The 24246-nt window shown below is 39.9% G+C and overlaps 1 protein-coding gene across 1 annotated transcript in view; it reads right to left on the bottom strand.

The window, feature by feature from the left end:
• Nucleotides 1-402: 402 nt before the first annotated feature.
• Nucleotides 403-24246, bottom strand: part of ZW10 (zw10 kinetochore protein) — a 40983-nt gene continuing 17139 nt past the window's right edge. The window contains exons 8-16 of the mRNA XM_066372886.1: nt 19889-20052; nt 18882-19064; nt 15467-15705; nt 13349-13420; nt 10170-10339; nt 9256-9386; nt 8182-8313; nt 6615-6817; nt 403-716 (exon numbers count right to left, since the gene is read on the bottom strand). Coding sequence (XP_066228983.1) covers nt 596-716; nt 6615-6817; nt 8182-8313; nt 9256-9386; nt 10170-10339; nt 13349-13420; nt 15467-15705; nt 18882-19064; nt 19889-20052 — 1415 coding nt within the window. The 3' untranslated portion in view covers nt 403-595. The remainder of the gene's footprint in view (nt 717-6614; nt 6818-8181; nt 8314-9255; nt 9387-10169; nt 10340-13348; nt 13421-15466; nt 15706-18881; nt 19065-19888; nt 20053-24246) is intronic.

Below are 24246 nucleotides of genomic sequence, written 5' to 3'. Positions count from 1 at the left end.
AAAGTCAGTGAGCTCTCCGCGAAAATCTTAAATGTTAATAAAAGAATGGCAGAGAAGAAAATGTGGTCTCTTTTGTCAAAGCTCCCATGTTCTTAAAGACACTTACCCTTCAAACCATTATTCATTGGAAAGAATTTTTAAAGAAAGTTAGTTTTCTTAATTCCTGCAAGGTCAAATATGGTTCCCCTACCTCCCAAATTATATCTCCTATTTGCTCACAAATTCTTTACCCTGACCCTTCAAGCCCCCCTGGAATGTCCTGGACTCCCTGACCTAAGGCCAGGGCCTATGCTTACAATGCATACAATTCCCAGAGGGCACTGGAGGCAATATGAAGCAATGCTGCCCTGTAGTTTCTTATCAAGGAGGGGGCTAGAAAGTCAACAAGCTAAGGTGCTTCACTTGACGTCTTAACATCCAATTCTTTAATAAAGCCTCACCCAGGCCAAGAGTTAAGGCATTCTTAGATAAAATTAAACTTCCATTATGTACTGGGTCATGAAAACCAATGTATAATTCCAAAAAGTCTTTAAAGAACTAATTATGCCAAGAGAGGAATGCATAGTCAAGGCACGCCTTGCTCAGAAGTATGCAGCTATTTAATCTTAGCCAGGGCAGCTGCTCTTCTCTCTGTGTTCTGGAACAAGGCACGGATCAATGCTCTCACTTCAGTGGAAGAGAATGCAGCTGCCAAGGGTCCTTTTCCATCTGCCCACCTGCAAAATAAAACACAAAATTCCATTTCCAATTATGTCTCTAAAGTATAAGCAAGATTATAAAATTGCGTATTTGATACCAAATGCTTGTTTTACTAGAAATAAAACAATCCTGGCATCCTTCTCCTTCTTTATGGACCTACCACTTAATCTCTTTCACCTCTTCTGCTTCTTGGCTGCATATTGGTATCAGTAGAGACAGAAAAAGAGACCAAGTTAGGTAGGTAAGACTTATTCTCCTGGCTCTGGCCGCATGGTTCAGTGGATAGAGGGTTGGCCCAGAGGGCAGACATCCTGGTTTGATTCCCAGTCAGGGCACATGTGAGAAGCGACCATCTGCTTCTCTTCCCCTCCCTCTCCCCCTTCTCTCCCTCCCCTCTCTTGCAGCCAGTGGCTCGACTGGTTCAAGTGTCAGCCCCAGACGGGTTGCCAGGTGGATCTCAGTCAGGTTGCATGGGGGAGTCTATCTCCCCTCCTCTCACTTAAAAAAAAAACTTATTCTCCCTTATTCTATACTTACTAAGCCCTGTTTGAACTCGACAATTATAACGACATCCTCATATGTTTATATATAGTACTAGGAACTGTAACTACTTTAAAAAGTGAACCACAAGCCTGGTCTGTGGTGGCGCAGTAGATAGTGTCAACCTGGAACACTGAGGCTGCCAGTTCAAAACCCTGGGCTTGTCTGGTTAAGGCACATACGACAAGCTACAAGCAAGCAATGAACTAAAGTGAATCTATGAGTGATACTTCTTACTTTCTCCTTCCTCTCTCTCTGTAAAATCAATAAATATAAAATTTTTAAAAAGTGAACCACAAGCAACAAATTGCAACTGACAAAGAATTGGTATAAAAAATACATAGAAGCCCTGGCCAGTTGGCTCAGGGGTAGAGCGTCGGCCCAGCATGTGGAAGTTCTGGGTTCAATTCCCGGTCAGGGCACACAGGAAAAGCACCCATCTGCTTCTCCACCCCTCCCCCTCTCCTTTCTTTGTGTCTCTCTCTTCCCCTCCTGCAGCTAAGGCTCCACTGGAGCAAAGTTGGCTTGGGCGCTGAGGATGGCTCCATGGCCTCTGCCTCAGGCACTAGAATGGCTTTGGTTGCAACAGAGCAATTTCCCAAATGGGCAGAGCATCACCCCCTAGTGGGCTTGCTGGGTGAATCCAGGTCAGGCCCATGCAGGAGTCAGTCTGCCTCCCCGGTTCTCACTTTAGAAAAATACAAATAAAAAAAATACATAGGGGACTTCCATGAATCAATAATGAAATCACAATGGAGCCATTAGAATAAAGGGTAAAAAGTATAAACAAGCAATTAAAATAGAAGAAAAATAAATGATCAATAAAAATGATGCTCAACATCATTAGAATTTAGAGAAATGTAAATTACAATGACAATGAGCAAAATTCACACTGATTAGGAAACATTTTAAAGTCTGTTAACACCAAATACTGGTGTAAATGTGAAGCAGCAGGACACATGAATTATGTAGCATCTGTACACAGGACATGACACAGCAGAGAGGATGAACTGCAGCTACACACACCACAGTAAATGAATTTCAAAACTGTAACACTGAAAAAAGAAGCCTACTATGGGAGATTCCACTTACAGAAAACTCAAAAACAGGCCTGTCTGAACTTTATTGTTTAGCGCTATGTGCAACTGTGGTGAATCTATAAAGAAAGGAAGCAACACAAAATTCAAGACAGTCACCTCTGGTGGATAAATTTGGAGGAGTACGTGGGAGTCTTTAAAGGTACTGGTGAAATTTCCTTAAGTTGGGTAATAGGTACATGAACATTTTATGCTTTTTCTTTAACTGTGAGTATATGTTATATATACTGTACTCTTTCATATGTGTGATTTATAACTTTTAAAATGTTTCAACTACAGACTGGAAGTAGTTTCTTCAGTTAAAAAGTAATTTCTCAATTAGTTATTATCTTTGTATTTACTGAAATCTCTGGAACAACAAAATAATCTTCCTAGACAGAAGGGGAAAAAAACAAGCTAAGATATACCAGTATTATAAGTTTTCTTGTAACAAAGAATTAATGATCATTCTAGGCTGTAAGAGGGCCCTTTAACAGCAAAAGAAAAATTCTTATCTGCTTCTCTCTGGAGTCTTACCCTAAAGGTATTGTAATATTACCCACTATGGACTTATAAATAACCAATAAATAAAACAAATTTGGTACTAAATATAAGCTAGACCATAAGAAATGATGATATCAGATCACGTACAACAAAATGGTGGGATCTTGATAACATTATATGGAATGAAATAAGTAAATCAGAAAAAACCAAGAACTGCAGGATTCCATACATTGGTGGGACATAAAAACAAGACTAAGAGACATGGTGTGGTGGTTGGGGGGGGGGGGGGCACAAAGAAAACTAAATAGAAGGTGAGGGAAGACAGATGTGTAAATAATACACATGTATTCTGTCTGTGCATTAGCAACGGCCTCTGCGTACTCAGTATATAAGATACAAATAGCATATAGTTACTGGGACAGCAACGTTAACAGATGATGGTAAAACATCATCTACTATATTAAGAAAAAGTGAATCTTTTCTGTGTGTGTGGTGCTTAATCTCTAAAGCAGGGGTCCCCAAACTTTTTACACAGGGGGCCAGTTCACTGTCCCTCAGACCACTGGAGGGCTGGACTATAAAAAAAACTATGAACAAATCCTATGCACACTGCACAGATCTTATTTTAAAGTAAAAAAACAAAACGGGAACAAATACAATACTTAAAGAACAAGTAAATTTAAATCAACAAACTGACCAGTATTTCAATGGGAACTACGGGCCTGCTTTTGGCTAATGAGATGGTCAATGTGCTCCTCTCACTAACCACCAATGAAAGAGGTGCCCCTTCCGGAGTGCGGTGGGGGGCCGGATAAATGGCCTCAGGGGGCCGCATGCGCCCCGCAGGCCGTAGTTTGGGGACCCCTGCTCTAAACCTACTGTATTCCCTGCAGAAAATCTGCTGGTCAATCAAACAATGGTTTGAGATTGATTAATACAAATAACAGTCACCCCTGTGCCAATATCTCAAAGCCAATGTTAAAATGCATTATCTGTTGGTTAAAATGGGCAACAATTTTCATCTAGATGTCAGAAGGTATACTTTTTACAAATCCAAGATCTATGTGCAGCATCCCAAACAGCATGCTCAAGATCACAATGATATGAAACAAGAAGTCTTTATGTTAACAAATATGGAAAAGTAGTAATGAGACCCACACTATGATCAACAATGCAAAGACCCCAACTACTGCTACTCAATAGGAAACTTTCTTGGGTAACATTAAGAAATAGAGAATAACATAACAACTACTATATATGCCAGGGGTCCCCAAACTTTTTACACAGGGGGCCAGTTCACTGTCCCTCAGACCGTTGGAGGGCCGGACTATAAAAAAAACTAGGAACAAATCCCTATGCACACTGCACATATCTTGTTTTAAAGTAAAAAAACAAAACGGGAACAAATACAATATTTAAAATAAAGAACAAGTAAATTTAAATCAACAAACTGACCAGTATTTCAATGGGAACTATGCTCCTCTCACTGACCACCAATGAAAGAGGTACCCCTTCCAGAAGTGCAGCGGGGGCCAGATAAATGGCCTCGGGGGGCCACATGCGGCCCGCAGGCCGTAGTTTGGGGACCCCTGATATATGCTATCAGATGGGTACTAGACTTATCAAGAAGATAATTTTATAAGTTATACAAATGTCTAATCACTATTTTGTATACCCAAAACTAATATAATATTGTAGATCAAATTGAAAAGTAAAAAAATTTCTTAAATAATCTGCCCACACCAAAAAAAAAGGGGGAAGGAGGGATGGAAAGCATTAAGGTAGGAAGGAAGATAGAAAGGAAGATGGATGAATGGATGGAAGGAAGGAAGGAAGGAAGGAAGGAAGGAAGGAAGGAAGGAAGGAAGGAAGGAAGGAAGGAAGGAAGGAGAGCAGGAAGGGAGGAAAGGAGGGGCAAGTACTGGTATAGTTGGCACTAATACTGTTTGTGGCTGTGAAAAGGAACGGAAGGAAGGAAGGAAGGGAGGGAGGAGGGAGGGAGGGAAGGAAGGGAACAGAAGGAAGGAAGGAAGGAAGGAAGGAAGGAAGGAAGGAAGGAAGGAAGGAAGGAAGGGAGGGATGGAAGGAGGGAGGGAAGGAGGGAGGGAAGGAGAAAGGAAGGGAGAGAAGGAAGGAAAGGAGGAAGGGAGGGAGGGAGGGCAGGAACGGAGGAAGGAAGGAAGAAAGGAAGGAAGGAAGGAAGGAAGGAAGGAAGGAAGGAAGGAAGGAAGGAAGGAAGGAAGGAAGGGAGGGAGGGAGGGAGAGAGGGAGAGAGGGAGGGAGAGAAGGAAGGGAACGGAAGGGAGGGAGGGAGGGAGGGAGGGCAGGAACGGAGGAAGGAAGGAAGGAAGGAAGGAAGGAAGGAAGGAAGGAAGGAAGGAAGAAAGGAAGGGAGGGAGGGAGGGAGGGAGGGAGGGAGGGAGGGAGGGAGGGAAGGAAGGAAGGGAACGGAAGGAAGGGAGGGAGAGAAGGGAACGGAAGGAAGGAAGGAAGGAAGGAAGGAAGGGAGGGAGGGAGGGAGGGAGGGAGAGAGGAAGGGAGGAAGGGAGGAAGGAAGGAAGGGAGAGAAGGAAGGGAAGGAGGAAGGGAGGGAGAGAGGAAAGGAGGGAGGGAGGACAGGAACGGAGGAAGGAAGGAAGGAAGGGAGGGAGGAAGGAAGGAAGGGAGGAAAGGAGGAAGGGAGGAAGGGAAGAAGGGAGGAAGGAAGGGAGGAAGGGAGGAAGGAAGAGAGGAAGGGAAGAAGGGAGGGAGGAAGGGAGGAAGGGAGAAAGGAAGGGAGGAAGGGAGAGAGGAAGGGAGGAAGGGAGGAAGGGAGAAAGGAAGGGAGGAAGGGAGGAAGGGAGAAAGGAAGGGAGGAAGGGAGGAAGGGAGGAAGGGAAGAAGGGAGGAAGGGAGGAAAGAAGGGAGGAAGGGAGGAAGGGAGGAAGGAAGGGAAGAAGGGAGGAAGGGAAGAAGGGAGGAAGGGAGGAAGGGAGGGAGGAAGGGAGGAAGGAAAGAAGGGAGGAAGGGAGGGAGGAAGGGAGGGAGGAAGGGAGGAAGGGAGGAAGGAAGAGAGGAAGGGAAGAAGGGAGGAAGGGAGGGAGGAAGGGAGGAAGGGAGGAAGGGAGGAAGGGAGGAAGGGAAGAAGGGAGGAAGGAAGGGAGGAAGGGAGGAAGGGAGGGAGGGAGGAAGGGAGGAAAGGAGGAAGGTAAGAAGGGAGGAAGGGAGGAAGGGAGGGAGGAAGGGAAGAAGGGAGGAAGGGAGGGAGGGAGGGAGGGAGGGAGGGAGGGAGGGAGGGAGGGAGGGAGGAAGGGAAGAAGGGAGGAAGGGAGGAAAGAAGGGAGGAAGGGAGGAAGGGAGGAAGGAAGGGAAGAAGGGAGGAAGGGAAGAAGGGAGGAAGGGAGGAAGGGAGGGAGGAAGGGAGGAAGGGAGGAAGGGAGGAAGGGAGGAAGGGAAGAAGGGAGGAAGGAAGGGAGGAAGGGAGGAAGGGAGGGAGGGAGGAAGTGAGGAAGGGAAGAAGGGAGGAAGGGAGGAAGGGAGGAAGGGAAGAAGGGAGGAAGGAAGGGAGGAAGGGAGGAAGGGAGGGAGGGAGGAAGGGAGGAAAGGAGGAAGGTAAGAAGGGAGGAAGGGAGGAAGGGAGGGAGGAAGGGAAGAAGGGAGGAAGGGAGGGAGGGAGGGAGGGAGGGAGGGAGGGAGGGAGGGAGGGAGGGAGGGAGGGAGGGAGGAAGGGAAGGGGAGGGGAAAGGAGGGGAAAGCACTGCTATAGATGGCACTAACACTCCTTGTGGCTGTGAAAAGCTATGTACCTCTACCTACCTATCCCCAATTTCTTGCAAGCTGGCCTGTAACATCATCATCAGTTCTTTGAACGGCATCCATTTTGGCACATAGACTGGAACCTCTTCTTGATATTTCTTGTTCTTGCTTTCTTCAGATAGAGGTGCAAATACTTGGGGTCCTTCATCTATCACTGTTTTGCATAAGGAATACAATCTATCACCATCGTCAGTAGAGATGTCCTGGTTTTGCAAACAGAATACAACAGAATAGAATTGGGCCAGCTTAGTAGTAAGGAAAAGGCAGGTCTTTTGTGCATGTTATCCAGGCAGCTACAGCAAGATGTTTTCCAACCAATTCAGCATATCTTACTAGACACTAGATTTCATCAGTTCTCTGACAATACTCCTAAGCTAGACTCACACAAAATATGCTGCAACAGACTGTTAGTAATTTAGTTTGCCTGCTTGAAAGAGCCCATTTCTCCAGCAAAATGTAGCACAGCTTGCTGCAAAGCAGGAGATATTACACATACGATTTAGCCAATCTATGCTTTAGAAGCATGAGATAGTAGAGGCCAGGCAACTTGTGTAGGATCACACATATAATCTCAACTGTAGGAGTGTGTTGGAAAAGTGGCACATGTATGAGGCTGCATTTCACTTTACTAAATTAACTTATTTAATTCACTTGCAAATTAAATAAATATATGACTTCATACTTTACAGCCTATCTTGGGACTACCCAATTTCCAAGAACCTCCTTATCCATAATTTACACAGATGCCAGATGGAGAAATAGTATAAAACTTCCTTTTTTTTTAAGTTGATAGGAGAGGGGATAGTGAGGGAAATAGTGAGGCAGACTCCCACATGTGCCCCAACCAGGATTCACCTGGCAACCCTATCTGGGAACAATATTCGAGTACCAAGGTATTTTTAGCACCTGAGGCTGATGCACTCAGGCCAACCAAGCTATCATCAGCACCTGGGGCCATGCTCAAACCAATCGAGCCACTGGCTGCAGGAGTGGAAGAGGGAGAGAAGGGGGAGAGAAGTAGATGGGACACTTTTCATGTGTGCCCCGACCAGGAATCAAACTCAGGACATCTGTACACTGAGCCAATGCCCTATCCAGTGCACCACCAGTCAGGGCCAACCCTACTTTCTTATATAGTTAATATATCAATAGTTACAAAAGAGATTAGCAAGTCTCTAGAGCAAGACAGAATTAAGACAAAAAAAATGAAGAAATAACAGTATAATGAGTCAGACATGAACAATTTCTTCTACCATCTGTGTTGACTAAAATGAGACTTCATTGCCTGACCTGTGGTGGAGCAGTGGATAAAGCCTCGACCTGGAACGCTGAGGTCGCCAGTTCGAAACCCTGGGCTTGCCTGGTCAAGGCACATATGGGAGTTGATGCTTCCTGCTCCTCCCCCTTCTCTCTCTCTCGCTCTCTCTATCTCTCCTCTCAAAAATAAATAAATAAAAATAATAAAATAAAATTTATTAAAATGAGACTTCATTAACACTTTCTTAGTAAAGTGACAATCTAGGACAAGAATGCATATCAGTCTGGTGAGGTATCTAATGGCTCTTACCTCTAGGGCAGTGATTCTGCCAATGATCTCAGAAATTGCTGTATTAAGTAGAGTCCCCATAGCCTTGCAATATATGTTCACTGGCAGGACATCCTGCCACACAAGCCCAAGTCGCTTCAGTTGATGCAGTACCTGCCAGAAGAGTACAGCTATTTACATAGGAGATTGTTGCAACTTCTTTCCAGATTTACATTTATCACTTGTATGAGAGCAAAGGCATTGTAAAAAGGTGAGGTAAAGTAATAAAGAAATACATGTGCTTCTTAAATATTAAACCTTAGTGATACACCTGATAGATGAAAAACAGACTAAACCTGAAGAAAGAAAAACTGCACTAAAAAACAAATAACATAGGAAAGAGGGGCATTAAGATAAAAGTTAATATTTCAAATTTCCCAAATCCAAGTTCATGAGTTAAATATTTGCTCTGACAGACTTAATGCCCTGTCACACGAGTGAGTGACGGAAAGACAGCCTCCTGCTGGCTTGCTGGGGTGGGGGTGGGAGGTAGGGGAAGATCACGAATGACTGTCAAAGGTAAGGTATACAGATTTTCCAATGGGGGTCATGTAGAATCCAATAAGCAACCTGCTACTTATTCTTCAGTGTTTAAAAAACAAAGGGGCAGGCCCTGGCCGATTGGCTCAGTGGTAAGTGGTAGAGCGTCGGCCTGGCGTGCGGAAGTCCCAGGTTCGATTTCTGACCAGAGCACACAGGAGAAGTGCCCATCTGCTTCTCCACTCCTCCCCCTCTCCTTCCTCTCTGTCTCTCTCTTCCCCTCCCGCAGCCAGGGCTCCATTGGAGCAAAGTTGGCCCGGGCACTGGGGATGGCTCCGTGGCCTCTGCCTCAGGCACTAGAATGGCTCTGGTTGCAACAGAGCAACGCCCCAGATGGGCAGAGCATCGCCCCCTGGTGGGCATGCTAGGTAGATCCCGGTCAGATGCATGAGGGAGTCTGACTGCCTCCCCGTTTCTAGCTTCAGAAAAATACAAAAAAAAACACAAAAAAACCCAAAAACAAAGGGGCAGGGGGAACATCTAAGAGTACAAATTCCAGAGCTAACAGCCTCCCACCTGGCGGATTGCTTTACTTGCTGCAGAATAGTTCTCTTCATCATCCATATTTGAAAAGTTCCTAGCACTTGATAATCTTTCCAGAAGTTCTCCTTTCTGTGCCCGCATCTGGGCCAAAAAGCACTCTGTCCCTATGATGAGAAATGAGAATAAAGAATTCTAAAGGTTGTTCAATTACACACTGAAAAACTAGGGTGGAAGAAGAGAGAAGCATGTACCATGAATCTCTTCTGTTTAACTTAAAAACACTTGTTTGCTAGACAACATCATAGGGCTGCCCTACGGTTACCAGAGACAATTTTCTAATACATTAACCAGCTCCTCCAAGCCCACTTTCAGGACAGTAAGTTCTTCCCAATAGTTTGTCCAGAGTAAGGTAAGAAAAAATTACTTATATAGAGAAAGCAGCTACTTATTTTTCTAATAGCTCTACAACACCTAAACCTAAGGGAAAAGTCAGGAATTGAAAAGCTAAGTGAATTATATGGACTCTCTGCTTTTCTTAGGCTATCATAGTAAACATATTGATTTACCCCACATTTCATTTCTCTTGATTTTTAATAATCCCAAGTAAAGCTAAGGGAGGTAGCAAATGAAGGAGCCATCTTGAGGTTTTCACAATACAAATCTTATTTGTCATTCCACTGACATAACCCTGATGCGGTGGAAGCACACTAGCAACGTAGTCTGAACTTGAATGCACCATGAAATGATGTAATGAGAAAGTAATGCGTCCAGAGTGCACTCACTTTATAACATTAAATAACAACGCCTGCAAATTAAATGCCCTCCTACTTTCCAATACAGCTTAGGACCACCATTTAATTTGTAAGTGCTTCACTCATAAATTACAAAGATGCCAGGCTGAGAAGCTGAATAATCAGTATGCTTTACTAACTGAAGGTATCAGTTACCAAGTGTCCTGAAGCCAGGTACAAGATCCACAAAAGTAGCAGTGCCATCACAAAGAACAGGGGAGAGACGTAACCTGAACTGATGCCCGAGGGTCAGCAGGTGATGCGCAATGTACATACAGTTGTTGTGGTGAATGGCGGCCAACTGGGGCAGTTTTTGAAGGTTCTCCCTAGTACAGGAGGGGTAGGAGGAGGGTTAGAAAAAGAAAGAAATCACCTATTGTTGAAGTTGAGGCTGATGAAGTTACTACTCTTTTAATTATTTCTAGGCTTTCATCATTGTCTACTCCATAAATGCTGGATATAACAAAACATCATCTCATCACTCCCACTCACATTCAATGAGTGAGCAGTTGTTCTGCCTGAATGTGACCTATAAAGCTATCCCAGTGATTAGCACATGCGAAAGAGTAAGGAAAGTAAGATGTTTACCTGCATCAACTCTTTGGAAACCTAGCATAGCTAAACATAATAAATCCCCTGAAACTTAACACTGATCCGTATGGAAATGCAGATGTACTTCCCCTTTCTCCAAATTCCTATTTCATTTATATAATGAAGCACTGAATTATTTTCTAATTCACTAGTTTTCAAAGTTGGCTACAGATTAGAGTCCTAGAAAATTTAAAATACATAGATGTTTAGACTTCATCCATACAAATTAAATCACAACCTCTGACAGAAGCCAGGCCATTTATATTTCAAAAACTTCCCAGGTAATTTTTTTTTTTTTTTTGTATTTTTCTGAAGTGAGAAGTAGGGAGGCAAACAGACAGACTCCCGCATGCTCCCAACCGGGATCCACCCAGCATGCCCACCAGGGGGCGATGCTCTGCCCATCCTGTCCATCTGGACTGTTGCTCCATTTCAACTGGAGCCATTCTAGCACCTGAGAATGAGGTCCTCAGTGCTCGGGCCAACTTTGCTCCAATGGAGCCTTGGCTGTGGGAGGGGAAGAGAGAGAGAGAGAGAAAGGAGAGAGGGGAAGGGTGGAGAAGCAGATAGGCACCTCTCCTATATACCCTGGCTGGGAATCGAACTTGAGACATCCACATGCCAGGCCAACACTGGGCTGAGCCAACCGGCCAAGGCCCAGGTAATTTTAATTTTCATACAAAATCAAAAATCACTACTTTAAATCTTCCACACACATTGTTGTCCCTACCCAGCTTGGGAAGAGATCTTATCTGTATTTCTGCTATATCTCCTCTAGCAGTCTTTCAAATACTTCCTAGTTTGCTGATTTTTTAATGCTAGGCTAAATACACAAAATCAGAAACTAACAATCTAAGACAGTTGTCCTCACTTTTGGGTACACATGAGAATAATTTATAGGGCTTTATAAAACCACAGATGTGTGAGTCTTAAATCAGTCCTGTAAATCAAAATCTCTACGAGTAGGACCTATGCAAATATATATATATATTGTTTAAGTTTTATAGTGATTCTAAAATACTGCCAAAATTGAACCCAGTGTAAAACAGGGGTTTTCAAAGTGTGGTCCCCTGACAAGCAACATCAGCATCATCTTAAAAAATTTTAAATTTCCAGGCTTTATCCCAGTCATACTGAATCAAGAAATATTGACCCGGCCAGGGGTGGCACAGTGGTGTCGACCTAGGATGCTGAGGCCCCAGGTTCAAAATTCTAGTCACTGGCTTAGCGCAGGCTCATCAGCTTGAGCATGGGGTCGCTGGCTTGAGTACGGGATCATCAACATGACCCTAAGGATGCTGGCTTGAGCAAGAGGTCACTGGCTCAGCTTGAGCCCCCGGTCAAGGCATGTATGAGAGGCAATCAATGAACAACTAAAGTAACACAACTACGAGTTGATGCTTCTCATCTCTCTCCCTTCCTGTCTCTCTCAAAATGGGCATGAGATCTAGCAGTCTGTATTTTAACAAGGCTTCCTGGTGATTCTGAGGCATACTCAAATTTGTAAACCATTGATCCAGGACAAAGTTCCAAAATCATATTAAAGTTAATCTAACTTCACACCAGTATAAAAAATGTTTCTGAGCACAGAACTCCTAAGCCAATTGCCTCTGAATCTCCAAGGACATATTTATTAGCTGACCCAAGGGTGTTTTCTCTTTTCCTTTACTTGACTAAATAGCGAAGAAAAATTTTATTTTATTTTATTTTATTTTTATTTATTTATTTATTTTTCTTTCTGAAGCTGGAAACAGGGAGAGACAGTCAGACAGACTCCCACATGTGCCCGACCGGGATCCACCCGGCACGCCCACCATGGGGCGACGCTCTGCCCATCCTGGGCGTCGCCATGTTGCGACCAGAGCCACTCTAGCTCCTGAGGCAGAGGCCACAGAGCCATCCCCAGTGCCCGGGCCATCTTTGCTCCAATGGAGCCTTGGCTGCGGGAGGGGAAGAGAGAGACAGAGAGGAAGGCACGGCGGAGGGGTGGAGAAGCAAATGGGCGCTTCTCCTGTATGCCCTGGCCGGGAATCGAACCCGGGTCCTCCGCATGCTAGGCTGACGCTCTACCGCTGAGCCAACCGGCCAGGGCCGAAGAAAAATTTTAAACCACAGCAAAAAATATATAAACAAAAATAATAAGGTTCACAATTTCACAATAAGTGAACAAAAACAGACTAAAGTTCTTCTGAGTTTTAAATCTGCCTCACCCATTATACTGCAAGATTATAATACCTATATTAACCTGTGTCCTTCGAACATGTATTTTAAATGGTTTACTACATTTCAGTGTAAAAATTTTAGTAAGCGCCTGACCAAGCAGTGGCACAGTGGATAGAGCGTTGGACTGGGATGCGGAAGGACCCAGGTTCAAGACTCCGAGGTTACCAGCTCGAGCACAGCTCATCTGGTTTGAGTAAAGCTCACTAGCTTGGACCCAAGGTTGCTGGCTCAAGCAAGGGGTTACTCGATCTGCTGAAGGCCCACAGTCAAGGCACATATGAGAAAGCAATCAATGAACTAAGGTGTCGCAACAAAAAACTGATGATTGATGCTTCTCATCTCTCTCCATTCCTGTCTGTCTGTCCCTATCTATCCCTCTCTCTGACTCTCTCTGTAAAAAAAAAAAAAACATTTCTAGTAAGCAAAATATCTTTGGTGGGAGTATAAGATTACTGGTTTTACCCTGACCTACAAACATTTTAGACATACATTATATAGAAAGAAGATACAGTGGCACTTACTTATGATATGTTGGTACAACATCATGAAACAGATGGAAGATATTCCTCACTGAGTAGAAAAGTTGAACAGCACTAAGAGGAAAACAGTTTTAACAGAAATGCGTAAGGATATATCAAAAATGAGGAAAAAATTCAAACTAAGTATACCTTAAGTAAGAGTCACCAGCTAAAACTACAAATTGAGAGAATACCTACCTGCCTTGGTCACTGCCAAAAACACCATTCATCTAGATAGAAATATATTCTCAACCAGTACTGACGAACCCAGAGCACAGTCCTAAAAATCCAGATTCCTTAATGATTTTAAGAATAACAGCACTCAACCCAAAGCCTTTTTCCCATTTATCAATTTATTTTCTGTCAGCACCCAGAGTATCCCCCCTTCAGTAACAAATGGACCTAAGCCTCAAGCAAATGGTACCTACTCACTGGCAAACTCTGCAAAGGGCAAGCCACCAGTAAAGGCATTCACTTGGTTCTTTTAGTATCGGTCTTTCAGCTTTCACTATTCTCCTTACCCCGACGCAAGGACATGAATCAACATTTCTAGAATAGAATCTAACCTCGAGTTTTCTTTTGCCCTTTATATCTGGCCTTAGAATTCTTAAAAATTACTATTCAAATGCACTTAGAAAAAGTAAATATGAGGTCTGTGTACTTACTTCTATGTAAGAGAATCTTAAACTCTATACCTTGAATAAGTCACAGGAATTCCACAAATATTTAGAAAAATACGTTATGGTTACTATATCCTAAAACACTATTACTATGATTACTATAATACTTAATTATTTCATTTTATTTTTGCTGCATATGTTGTCCTTTGTGGTTTAATAATAGAGAAGTGGGCTATTGCAATGTACTTGTGCTTTTGTTTGTCCTGTTAAAAACTATTTCTTTTAGTGAAAGAATGCCCATATAGACATTCAGTACACAAAAATATTTTGGGGTGTTCTGTATTCTCAAAAAAATTAGAAAACATTGCCTTGCATTCCTAACTTCTGATCTGGTATGTTTCAGGTGAATGCCATGAGAAAAATAGTCACTCCTATATTTATTTTTCCCAAGGAGTTTATACTTCCCTCACCATGTATTCTTCTTCCTACTTATATTTAAAACTGAATGAACTTGTGACTATAGTGATTCAATAGTCATGCAAGTATTTGGTAAAAATGTTCTTTCTGGAGAAGAATAAAATCAAAGGGTCTGTTTGCATGTGGGGGTAAAAAGAGAAATTCTGGAAGCCGAGCTGAAGATGCAATTCAGTTAAGTCCAGCCCTGAGCGTTGTCTACTATGAGGATGACAACTAAACAACTGCGACATGCACATATAAACTAACGAGGCTTTGTAACCCTGTCTTGCAGTCAAATTGGGCTACAGCCGGACATTTCCTCCTCAGTGCAGTCTAGGAATAGGAAGCTTACAATAGAGATTCAGTAGATGAGGAATAGGGTATCCTGCATAAAAAAGCACGCTTGATGGATTCATCCTGGGCCCCGGCTGGGTGGCCCAGTGGATAGAATGCTGTCCCGGTGTACTGGAGGTCGCAGGTTGGACCTCCTCTCAGGGCACATGAGAAGCAACCAGTGAGTACACAACTAAATGAAACTAAGTGGAACGACCAGTTGATGCTTCTTTCTCTCCCTTCCTCCACTCCCTCCTCTCAAATCAATGGGAATTTTTTTTTAAAAAAGAAGAAATCATCCTGGAAGTTAATTTTTGGTATATTCCATTCTCTTCTTTCTATGTTTGACTGCCCAACAAACTAGTATACTGTAGAAAATAAACACTAAAAATGTATATTAATTATGGTATAGATTTCAAAAGGTAAAATAAGTTTTAAGCTAACGGGTAGTGCAGGCTGGAGTAGATGATACAACTATCAATATTACCACTACCACCAACAATAATAAACAGTTGAGTATTACTCATTTTTCAGACAGCATTCTAAGTTCCTTAAGTTAATTATCAATATATACCTGTGTGCTACACTGTTTCTTTAGAGAAAAAGAATAGTAACTAATGGAATAAGAAAACCCAAAGGAGCCAGCTAATTTTCTTAATAAATGTCAGTTTAAGCAAGTCATTGCCATTTTCACACAACTCAAGACTCTTACCATTGATCGCTGCTTGTTGTTGCCTCTAGCAAAGTCTGATAGGCAAGTTCCATTAATTTCTTCACAGATTCACTGACATGGCATGTGGGCAAAGAAAAGGAATGTTGGTCCAATGTATTTTCAGGCTGTAAATTCACAACTTCATTGTACTGAGTTGAGGACATTTTCTGCACTTGTAGCTTGTCAGCTTCATCAGGGATGGGTAAGTCAGGCACACTTATCTTAGAACCAGGAGTAATCTAAGATTCAAACATAGAAACATAGAAAATGCGCTATCCTCATAGTAATCCAAATGCAAGCACATGTGAGGAATAAGATACTGGTTGCTTCCAAGATGATAAAGCTGTGGCTCTGCAGTAATTAAAAGACGAATATATATGGCAGTATTTTAATGACCTAGCAGCTGAGAGCATGCCACAAGAAATAAGCAATCCCCTTTACTATTTACTACAATTCCTCTAATTTCTTCTGTGTACTCATCGTGGTAAAAATGGCAAAGCTGTGAAAAGCACCCAGAATTTCAGGTAAATTAAAGTCCCTTCAAAATCACCTTTCTCAGACTAAACTATAAGGTCATTATAGACCAGCATGATGTTATAGTCCTGTCATTAAACAAATCATTTCCCACCAGGAATGTGTTGGCTTAGTCAAAGAAATAACTCATTCAGGCCAGCATATACTCCCCTTAAAATTCCCAAATCAAAACCAAAAAAGCCTCCCTAACATTTATACAGAGTGAAAATTCCAGACTTAATGAAGACTAAAGGAAAGAACATTAGGCTGCTAGTCTGGAATCATCAGTGATACTTTTTACCCTAATTTTGACAAAGTCATTTAAGCTCTCTGGACCTCAATGTTCTCATTGTACAAGGAAGAAAAATAGTATTGCAATAATGGTTTTCAAACCTTGCTTCTTAAAGATGCCTCAAGAGCCAAAAATTAAGCAGGTAGAAGCAGCAGGTTTCCTAACCCCACTGCAAGAAGAGCAGCTCTGCTCCATATACTGGACCTCTATAGAAAATTTATGATAGAAAAAGTTCACTGTAATAAAAATGTTTAACTCATCAGACTTGTCTTCCTAATCTGTAAAATGGTATAAAAGTATCTACTTCACAGGGCTGTTATAAAGTTTAAATAAAAATACAAATGTCAGGTACCTATTTACCAGTCAAAATTATGGATAGAATATAGAAGAAAAAATATAATTATAGAGATGATTAGAAAAATACTACTGTTTGTCTGAAAACTAGTGGACCCACAATACACGTGACTCAAAACAGTGACTTCATGAAGAGGGTGAGGGAACCTCATGATGAAAGAATAAGAGATCTCATAAGATAAACTGTTAAATTAAAATGTAAAAACAAAGCAACAACAAACCACGACTTTAGATCATTTGCAAAAATAGTAGGTAAACATAGGAAACTGCTTTAGAAAAAAATTAGATGAAAATCATGAGAGGCAAATAAAGTTAAATGATTTATGAAAAAGAAAGACGAGCTCTTCAAAGTTGGGCAGTTTAAAAGATCTAATCCCAGGGCCTAAATGCCCAGAGAAAGAACCAGGTTTGAATCCGGAGCACAGATTCTCAACTAAGAACAACTTCACCCTCCGGGGAACATCTGGCAATATCTGGAACTATTTTGATTATCACAACTGGGAGAGTTGCTACTGGTGTTTGTGAGTAGAGGTTAGGGGTGCTACTAAACATCTTACAGGCCAATCCTCCACAGGAAAGAATTATCTGGCTCCAAACATCAACAGTGCCCACTAGTGAGAAACCCTGGTCTAGAAAAAGCTAATTATTAGGATTTGGGGGGAAAATGTAGGAAGTCAGAATTAGTTTTATAGAAAGTCAGAATTAGTTAAAAATAAGGAGCTCCAACATATCTAGCTCAAATGTCATGTTACTGAAAAAAAGAAAAGAGGTCCAATGAAGTTAAAATATTGAGCTCAGAGTCACAGAGCAATGCCATAACAATCCTATTTAGATCAAGGAGTTACAACAGAGGCAAGTGAGATGTATTCATAGACCATTATGTACACAGTAGCATGTATGCACCAGGGATTTTCTTGGTGCTGGAGACACACTAGTAAAGAAAAAACCCTAACCTCCCCATATGAGCCTATTTTCTAGAGAGGTTGAACCAATAAATAATTTATAGAAATGTTCATTAATAAGTGATATGAAGAAAAATCAAGCAAGAAATGATAACAGGCAATAGACAAGAGGTCAACATTTTAAAAAGAGTGCTAAGGAAAGAGAGCGAGTCACGTAGTGTGATTTGTGGTAAAAATGTTCCAAGCAGAGGGAAGAAGAGGTTCAAAGGTTCTGCAACCAAGCAGTCCTAGCAGATTAAGAGAACAGCAGGGACTGAAGAACACAGCAGGACATAGAAAACAAGAGGCAACTGGAAGACAGGTGATGTAAGGCCTTACAGGCTACCATAAGGTTGCTGGCCTTTCTCTAAGTAAGACAGGAAGCCACCAAATTCTAAGCAGAAGCGAGACATAATCAAGTGTTATTTATATTAAAAAAACAAACAAACAAAACACACATAGCAAAATTCCTGGTATTAGGTAGATTTTAACTCCCTTAGTAGTCTAAAATCACCTTAAAATGTGTTATTATCTATACCCTCAAATGGCTAAATATTTTGCTGAAGTGGACACAGTAACAAGAAATGGAAGATGACAGAAGAAGGTATAAAGGCAAAAAGAGTTTAGTACTTGCAGTGATAGAAGAGAAATGGCTGAGAAGTTTTCTTATAAGTAATGACTTTAGTCTATGTGTTGCGTTAATCTAATGCCTTACATTTACCAAATGTTATTTTACATATGTAAGGTATGAAAAGAAAAAAAACTAGAACATACAGAATTATCTATGATCAAAGGAGTAAATTACCCTCAATGCAAATTAATTAGTCCATTAACTTTGCAGATAATTTGTTTACACCCTATACAGATCGCATATTTTGTTTTATTAACTTCAAAACTAGTGCCTCTATTAGCCTAAAAGACGAAGTCAACAATTTCACAATAGAATACAATCTCTGGACATAAATAAATCCTAAGTATACCTGTCACAAAACTGTGTACTAGAAAATCAAGTAATAAAGTTGAGAAAAACCCTGTAAATTGACATGTTATCTGACTACAATAATACTAATCCATTATATTCATGTAGACTTTTTCAGTTTATACAGGGCTTTCATGGGCATTATCTTTTCTGGACCCACAATACCCTATTAAAGAGGTTGATATTAGGACCACTTTAAAGGTGAGAAAACTAATATTCAGAAGATTAGTAAGTTCCTCAGTGAGCTCAGTAACTATCAAGCTCTCTTCCACTCTACCATATCATTTCAAAACGAGCTGCTTCCTGACCACAACATAATACACTATAACCCAATACCTTCACAGTGTTGTGAATCTCAGAGGTCATCAGATTTCTGGCCGCCACAATCACATCCTGACACTTCTTGTTAGCAAAGTGAGCATTGATGTTACGGGCATATTTCAGCAAATCAGTAGTGTCTCCTTTTAAAAACCTCATTTCCTTTAGGGCATTTTCAAACTCTTCAGTGGACTGTATAATCTGAGAAAAACAAGAAAAAAAGAATTATATACTGTACATATACTCCATTTCAATATTAAAATTTTAATCCAATGTACAGAAAATAACAAGGACAAGCTGGTAATTTAAGTTTCCGAACAAATGATCAATTACAAGGTATAAAACTATTACACATTTTTCCTGCCTTAAATTCATTAGGAAGAGTATCTTCAACAGAAATTTCTGACTGTACTTGCTTGATAAAGGTGTAAAGAACTTAAAAATAAGTATAAAATAAATACACTTATTTTAGTGTTCAAGGAAACACTAAAAAGAAACAAAAAAGTATCACAAAGTAACTACTATAGAAGATACAAGTATAAATAAAAGGATAATTGTTTTCAAAAATATCTTATTAAAGAAAATATACTTAACATCGCAGATAGAGCACGAGAATTCTCGTGTTTTCATATTATACAGTGATTTACAAATATCATACTTTAAAAAGATAGCTTGTAAAAACGTAATAAATAACTTCAAAATGCAATTGTTATTTAATTTTAAGAGTGCCTTTAATATTTATGTAAAACGTTTTTTGTACTTGTTCAATAGAAACTTATCTGGCCACTGGGTAAAGCTAGCAATAAAACTGCTGGTCCACAATGTGTTAATAAGAAAAGATACCTCTCAATCAAACTGTAAAATTACACCCAGGAGAAAAAGGAAGTTATGAGGAATTTGCTTCTATTCATTATTAATAAGTTTCTTAAAGATGTCACTAAAGAATAATCCCTTCCCCCCCAAATTTAAAAGACACCAGTAAGAACCTACAATCTTTTAAAATCATATGTGATGTCTGCTCTTACCTCTTCATATTGCTGTAACTTGCTACTATTTGTTGGGATAGAATAAACCAAACAGTTTTTAATGAGGCACTCAGACAAGTCTTCCCAGATCACATCACCAAGCATCTCAGTCAATATAATCTTAGATGGTTCTTCATTTTCTAGATCAGTATCAAGAGGCAAATCTGAATTCAAAAGAAAAAGTTTTAAACAGGAAACCATTCACAGTCTGGATTATTCTCAAGTTCCCTAGTTTTCTAGAATTATTTCACTGTAAGATGATGAGGAAGAAACAGCACAGTAACTCTACAGCTATCTTAACTGACTGCATGAGGACAAAGCATGACATACAATTATTATTTTATTTTCACTGCTCAAATGACTTGTCTGCGCTATATTACCACCAGGACTCTGTAACAATAAGGTGCTAACCCATCTAGATTATAATCATCTACTGCTTATCTACTAATTTAATTATATGACAAGCATTAAGAAATTCTGCATATGAAGTTGACAATAGTTTAGAATAAAATTCCAGTTCTTCAATAATAAACATACTTTTTTCATCTCTGCATAGGAACTGAGTGTTTATCCTAAGATATCAATAAACATCTTACATAACACATCTAGTCTGGCAAACAGAATACTTCAATACCTCTTCTATAGTATACCTTATATGGTGGTTTTTTCCAATACATCATGAAGGAATTATATTCAGAATATATTATTATATTAAGAAATATAATACTTAACTTCAAAATTTTCTTGGAACAAAAAGTAATGCTGGCCAAATATTCAATAGAGATAAAATATGACAATGTTTTCTACTGAGATCACATTGCATATGAACAAGTTAACTGTGAAGGTTTATGGAAAGAAAAAGCTTATTTGTGACCTCATTAGACAGATAGAAGAATAGATAGTAAAATTACACCTTTTCAAACTACAAGTCAATAATAGCATTACCATTTTTCTAACAAAATTCAAAATGCAGAAGATTTTAATTGCATTTTAGATTGTAAATTGGCTGCCTAAAGTACCACAAAGATTTTAAAAATGCTTTGCTGATATTGATAAATTTAGAACTTTTGAAAAAGTTATGCAAAACCACTTTGAATTCCATATTAGTAACAGTGATACACATAGGTCAGTGGATTTACTTAACTGTCAGGGTTTTGAAACTGATATGCTTTTGCTTCAAAGCAAATTAATCCATTTAAAAGGGATAAACTAAATTCATTGATGTAGGTGAGACTATTAAAGAAAAAAAATTCTTGGTACTCGATACAGCTATTTGAAATTTTTCAGTATGTTTTAAACCTACTTTTCAATTGTAAATTTTATGACATCTAAATACAGAACAAGCATTTCTAGGGAAAATTTACATCCAAATTAAGATGTCCTGTGAGTATAAAATATCAAATTTGGAAAAGTTTGTATTAAAAAATGTAAAATAGCTCATTAATAATTTTTACATCAATTATGTATTAATATATTTTGGGTATACTGGATTACATAAAAGACATTATACCGTATTTCCCCATGTGTAAGACGCACCTTAATTTTGAGGCTCGAAATTTGAAACAAATAGAAATTTAAAAAAAGGAAAGATGTATTACATGAAAACCAGTTAGAAGGTGATGGAAGACAACTGGACTTTGGGTAATGGGAATGCAGCATAATCAAATGTCAAAATAACCTAGAGATGTTTTCTCTGAACATACGTACCCTGATTTATCAATGTCACCCCATTAAAATTTTAAAAAAAGATGTATTACATACAGTTAGTGTACTCAAGTTTTACTCATCATAAAATTCATACAACTCCTCATTCACACTAAAAAGTGGGAAATGCAAGTAAAAAAACCTACAACCACTATATAAGATCACCCAGTTTTTAGACCTCAAATTTTTCAAAAAATGTGCATCTTATACATGGGTTAATAAGGTAAGTTCATGTTTCATTTAGCATTTTTTAATGTGGCCACCAGAAGTTTTAAATTACATTACATAGTTTGCATTTTATTTCTATTAGACAATGCTGACCTAGACCATAGCACCTAAAAACAGCTACCACCCTTCATCAAGTGGTATACGCAGCTGGTACACTGCCTTGTTCTATAAACATCTGAGGAATGGATATACGCGTACCTACCGGAGAAGAGTTTGGTACAACACATCGGTGTGATTACACTATAAAATCCATTTTGTACCCTTTTCCCCCTTTAAGACCATATCATAAACATTTCACCAAACTATTAAAAAGTATTATATTCCTATTTTGCTTAGCTTTTTATTAGTAAAATGCACTAAATTTTGGCATATTTTCCATATCTAATGATGTAACATATTGACATAATGAACTGTTTGATAGATTTCTTATGCTGAACATTCTTGCACTCCTAAAGTGAACCCTTGGTTACAATGTGTCCTTTTTAAAGGTACTATTGGATTTGATTTACATTTTTTTAAATGTTTGCATTTATAGTCAAAGGTAAAAGCCATTCTACAGTGTTTTATCTGTGAGTAAGCTACTATTATATTTTATTTATAATGTTTATGTTGGTTTTTAAAAAATTCATTAGGGCACTTCTCATATTTCTCTACTGACCAAGGAGCTTGATTTAAAGAGGATTCTCTGTACTTTGAAGAACATATATAATTTAGCTATAAACCTACAGTGTCTAATGGTGGCCTTTTTAATGCCAAGTCTTTAATAACCTTCCAAATTTCTTCTACAGTTATTTTTATGTTCACAGAGTTTCTGCCCCTTAGTAAATTTTAGTAATTTATATTTTCTAGAAAATTATGGCAAAAGCAAAACATACTTGCTGTGACAAGACCAACAACACTAAGATTTAAAAGAAAACACCCCAAATTTACCCTCTCCATATCCATACCCACAAGCTTATCTTTTTTCTTTCTCCTTGTTCAAGTGATCGATTTTAAGTTTGGTATTATTCCTCCCTCAGATTCATACCAAAAAAAAAATACACACACACACACACACACACACACACACACACACTCACATTGTGTCCATAAAGTCATGGTACACTTTTGACCAGTCACAGTAAAGCAACAAAAGACAACAGAAATGTGAAATCTGCACCAAATAAAAGGAAAATCCTCCCAGTTTCTGTAGGATGATGTGGCAGCATGTGCGCATGCGCAGATGACGATGTAACACCGTTTATACAGTGGAGCAGCCCACAGCCATGCCAGTTGAGATGTGGACAGTACAGAGGAAAATTCAGTGTTCTGTGGCTCGCTAAATTCAAATCTGTGACCAAAGTGCAATGTGAATATCCCGTTTATAACGAAGCGCCAGCACATATGAATAACATTACTCGATGGGATAAGGGGTCCCCAAACTTTTTACACTGGGGGCCAGTTCACTGTTCCTCAAGACCACTGGAGGGCCGGACTATAAAAAAAATGATGAGCAAATCCCTATGCACACTGCACATATCTTATTTTAAAGTAAAAAAACAAAATGGGAACAAATACAATATTTAAAATAAAGAACAAGTAAATTTAAATCAACAAACTGACCAGTATTTCAATGGGAACTATGCTCCTCTCACTGACCACCAGTGAAAGAGGTGCCCCTTCAGGAAGTGCGGCAGGGGCCAGATAAATGGCCTCAGGGGGCCACATGCAGTCCGCAGGCCGTAGTTTGGGGACCCCTAGTAAGCAGTTGAAGGAAACCAGCAGTTTGGTGGAGAAACCCCGTTCTGATAGGCCATCAGTCAGTGACGAGTCTGTAGAGGCTATATGGGATAGATACCTAAGGAGCCCTAAAAAATCTGTGCATGAGCCCACATCGAACTGCACTGAATAGGTATAAAACTGGGAGAGTTTTCCTTTTATTTGGTGCAGATTTCACATTTCTATTGTCTTTTGTTGCTTTCCTGTGACTGGTCAAAAGTGCACCATGACTGTACGGACACACTGTATGTGTATGTGTATGTGTATGTGTATGTGTATGTGTATGTACACACACACACACAGAAATTTGGGTAAAAACTAGAAGCAATCAATCCCCTTATGATCAGGAACAAGACAGGGATATCCTCTTTCACCACTCTTTTTCAACATTGTTCTAGAAGTCCTAGCCACAGCCATCAGACAAGAAGAAACAAAAGGCTTCCAAATGAGAAATGAAGGAGTCAACTGTCTTCGTTTGCTGATATGATACTGAACACAGAAAAGTGTGTTCAGTATCTCCTAAAGTCTCCACCAAAAAAACTACCAGATCTGATAAATAAATTTGGTAAAGTGGCAGGATACAAAATTAATACTCAGAAATCAGTGGCATTTACATCAATAATCAACTGTCAGAAAGAGAAATTAAGGAAACAAGTCCCTTCATGCTT

Source organism: Saccopteryx leptura, chromosome 1 (genome assembly GCF_036850995.1).
Source record: "Saccopteryx leptura isolate mSacLep1 chromosome 1, mSacLep1_pri_phased_curated, whole genome shotgun sequence".
Classification (NCBI taxonomy): domain Eukaryota; kingdom Metazoa; phylum Chordata; class Mammalia; order Chiroptera; family Emballonuridae; genus Saccopteryx; species Saccopteryx leptura.
This window is presented reverse-complemented; position numbering and strand designations above follow the sequence as displayed.